Here is a 2,178-nt window from a genome sequence, read left to right as displayed (position 1 = left end):
GCCTGCGGCAGCATCCGCAGCATCACAATGGTGCTGGCGCGCGGCTCCTCCTCGGGGCCCTCCCGGTAATCCTGGTCCCGGTAATCACCGTCAGCGCCGAACGGCAGCACCGTGGCCGCCGGGGGGTCCCGGGGAGGRTCCCGGGGCGGCTCCCTCTTCCGGGGGGGCTCTGTGCTCTCGTAGGACGCCTGGGAGGGTGGGAGGTGTCACAGGGGTCCCGGCACCCACGGCAGGGTGACCCCGCCACAGCAGCCCACACCCACCTGCGGGGGGGTCCCGGCAGCGGGGGGTCCGTCCGGAGGGCCCCCGTAGCCGCGATAGTCCATGTCGCGATAGTCGTGGTCRCGCTGGGTGCGGGAGCCATCCTCGGGGGGGGGCGGGGCTCCCCCGTAACGCCCCGTCCGGTCCCCACGGCCACCCCTGGGGAGGGGATGGGTCAGAGAGTCCCCAGGTGGCCCCAAAGCCTTTGCTCCAAAGCCTTGAGGGTCTCCAAACCCCTCTCTGCCCTCAGTGGTCCCCAACTTCTCATTCCTTTAATGTCTCTAAATGTCCCCTTCCCCCTAAATGGTCCCCAAATGTGTCCCCTGGTGGGCCCCCTCCCTCCCCAAAGCCCCCAGTGTCACTTTGCCCATTTGAAGTCCTCAAAATATCAAGTTTCTTTCCATGAGGGTMCWCAAGTGTCSCCTGAGAGCTCCCCAAATGTCCCAATCCCCAGTTTTGGGGCTTTCCATGTTCCTCCTACCTGCGCTCGTACTCCATGRTGACAGCACCTGTGAGGGCAGCAACTGGTTTGACTGGGATGAACTGGAAGAGACCGGGTTTCACTGGAAAAAAAACTGAATGAACTGGGAAGCACTGGGAGGGATTTGACCGCTTGAAAATTCTGTGATAAACTGGGAAATCCAGAGGCACAACGGGGGAGAAAATGAGACGGAACCGGGATAAACTGGGGATCACTGGGACCTGTGCCGGTTACGAGCAAACGAGACCCCCCCCTTCATGCCCAGCCCCCTAATTAGCATGCAAATCACCGCCCCCTAATTAGCATGCAAGTATCTCCTCCTCTGACATCTCCCAGCTCCGCCCTCACGCCCTCACACCTCCTCCCTCACAAACCCGCCCGCTGCGGGAGTTCCGGTCAGCCCCACCTCATCCCCGTTAACCCCGCCCCTCCCGGTCACCCCCGCCCCGCCTCACAGACCCCGCCTTGGGCCGATCTGCCCCGCCCCTCCCGGTTATCCCCGTCCCGGACTGCCGGACCTTCCCGGACCGTCCCGGACCGTCCCGGACAATTCCGCCGCCGCCGCCGCCGCCGCCGAGCACCAAAATGGCGGCGCCGCTCCCGCTCAGCCCAGCCCGGCCCGCGCGCCCGCCCCCGCCGCGATTCTATTGGTCTTCGCGCCCGTCAATCTGCAAAACCCGTATTCTTATTGGTTAGTACAATAAACGGGGGGGGTGCAGCGCTGCGGCGGGCTATGATTGGCTGCCGCGCAAGAGTGGGCGGAGCCACTAGCAGAGAATGGGCGGGACAGTGTCAATGCCGCGCTGTGATTGGCTGTAAGGCGCGGGGGCGGGACGCTGCGCCAAAGCGCGGTCGCGATTGGTCAGACCGACCGGAAGAGGCGGGGCCGGGCAAAGATGGCGGCGCTGTGGCGGGCGCTGCGGGCGCTCCGGGCATTGCCCGGCGGGGCGCGGGGCCGCTCGGCGGGGACTCCCGGGGCCGTGGCGCTGCCGAGGCCGCTCGGAGCCGAYGAGCACGAGGAGGAGCCGATGTTGGTGGCGCAGAGGAAGGTGGGGGCCAAGGGCAAAGCGGGAGGGGCGGAGTGTATTGGGATGAGGAATGGGCGTGGTCTGTGCGGGGGCGGAGCCTCAATGGGTGGGGTTTGGTGTCGTATAATAAGAAATGGGCGTGGTCTGCTCGGAATGGGCATGGTTTTATGGGTGTGGGCGGGGTCATGGCTGGAGGCGTGGTTTTGAATAGCTAATGGCATGCTGAATGGGTGGGAGGGGCTCAATTTGGGGAGGGGGACACCCCTGGGGTAGCACAGAGGGGCTCAGCAGAATTCTCCCTCTCTATTCCCAGAATCCCGACTACCATGGCTTCTCGGCCGACCCCGAGGCCGACGCGCTGAACATGCGCGCCGTTTTCCTGGCCGGGATCTCCGTCGCCATCGTCCT

The 2,178-nt window shown here is 65.1% G+C and overlaps 2 protein-coding genes across 2 annotated transcripts in view; one reads left to right on the top strand and one right to left on the bottom strand.

The window, feature by feature from the left end:
* Positions 1-1,371, bottom strand: part of LOC130587677 (RNA-binding protein 10-like) — a 3,587-nt gene extending 2,216 nt beyond the window's left edge. Inside the window, exons 1-4 of the mRNA XM_057388652.1 lie at positions 1,261-1,371; positions 743-824; positions 264-420; positions 3-188 (exon numbers count right to left, since the gene is read on the bottom strand). Of these exons, the coding sequence (XP_057244635.1) occupies positions 3-188; positions 264-420; positions 743-759 (360 nt within the window). The 5' untranslated portion in view covers positions 760-824; positions 1,261-1,371. The remainder of the gene's footprint in view (positions 1-2; positions 189-263; positions 421-742; positions 825-1,260) is intronic.
* A 232-nt stretch (positions 1,372-1,603) lies between these two features.
* NDUFB11 (NADH:ubiquinone oxidoreductase subunit B11) lies at positions 1,604-2,173 on the top strand (the record flags this gene model as incomplete). Its single annotated transcript, XM_057388650.1, has 2 exons — positions 1,604-1,791; positions 2,084-2,173. Coding segments are annotated over exons 1-2 (243 nt in total), but the record flags the coding sequence as incomplete, so codon positions are not given.
* Between the last annotated feature and the right edge of the window lie 5 nt (positions 2,174-2,178).

Source organism: Malurus melanocephalus, unplaced genomic scaffold (genome assembly GCF_030028575.1).
Source record: "Malurus melanocephalus ecotype Western Australia unplaced genomic scaffold, MMel_1.1 scaffold_2240, whole genome shotgun sequence".
Classification (NCBI taxonomy): domain Eukaryota; kingdom Metazoa; phylum Chordata; class Aves; order Passeriformes; family Maluridae; genus Malurus; species Malurus melanocephalus.
The sequence above is the reverse complement of the archived record's forward strand: the minus strand, read 5'-3'. Positions and strand labels throughout refer to the sequence as shown.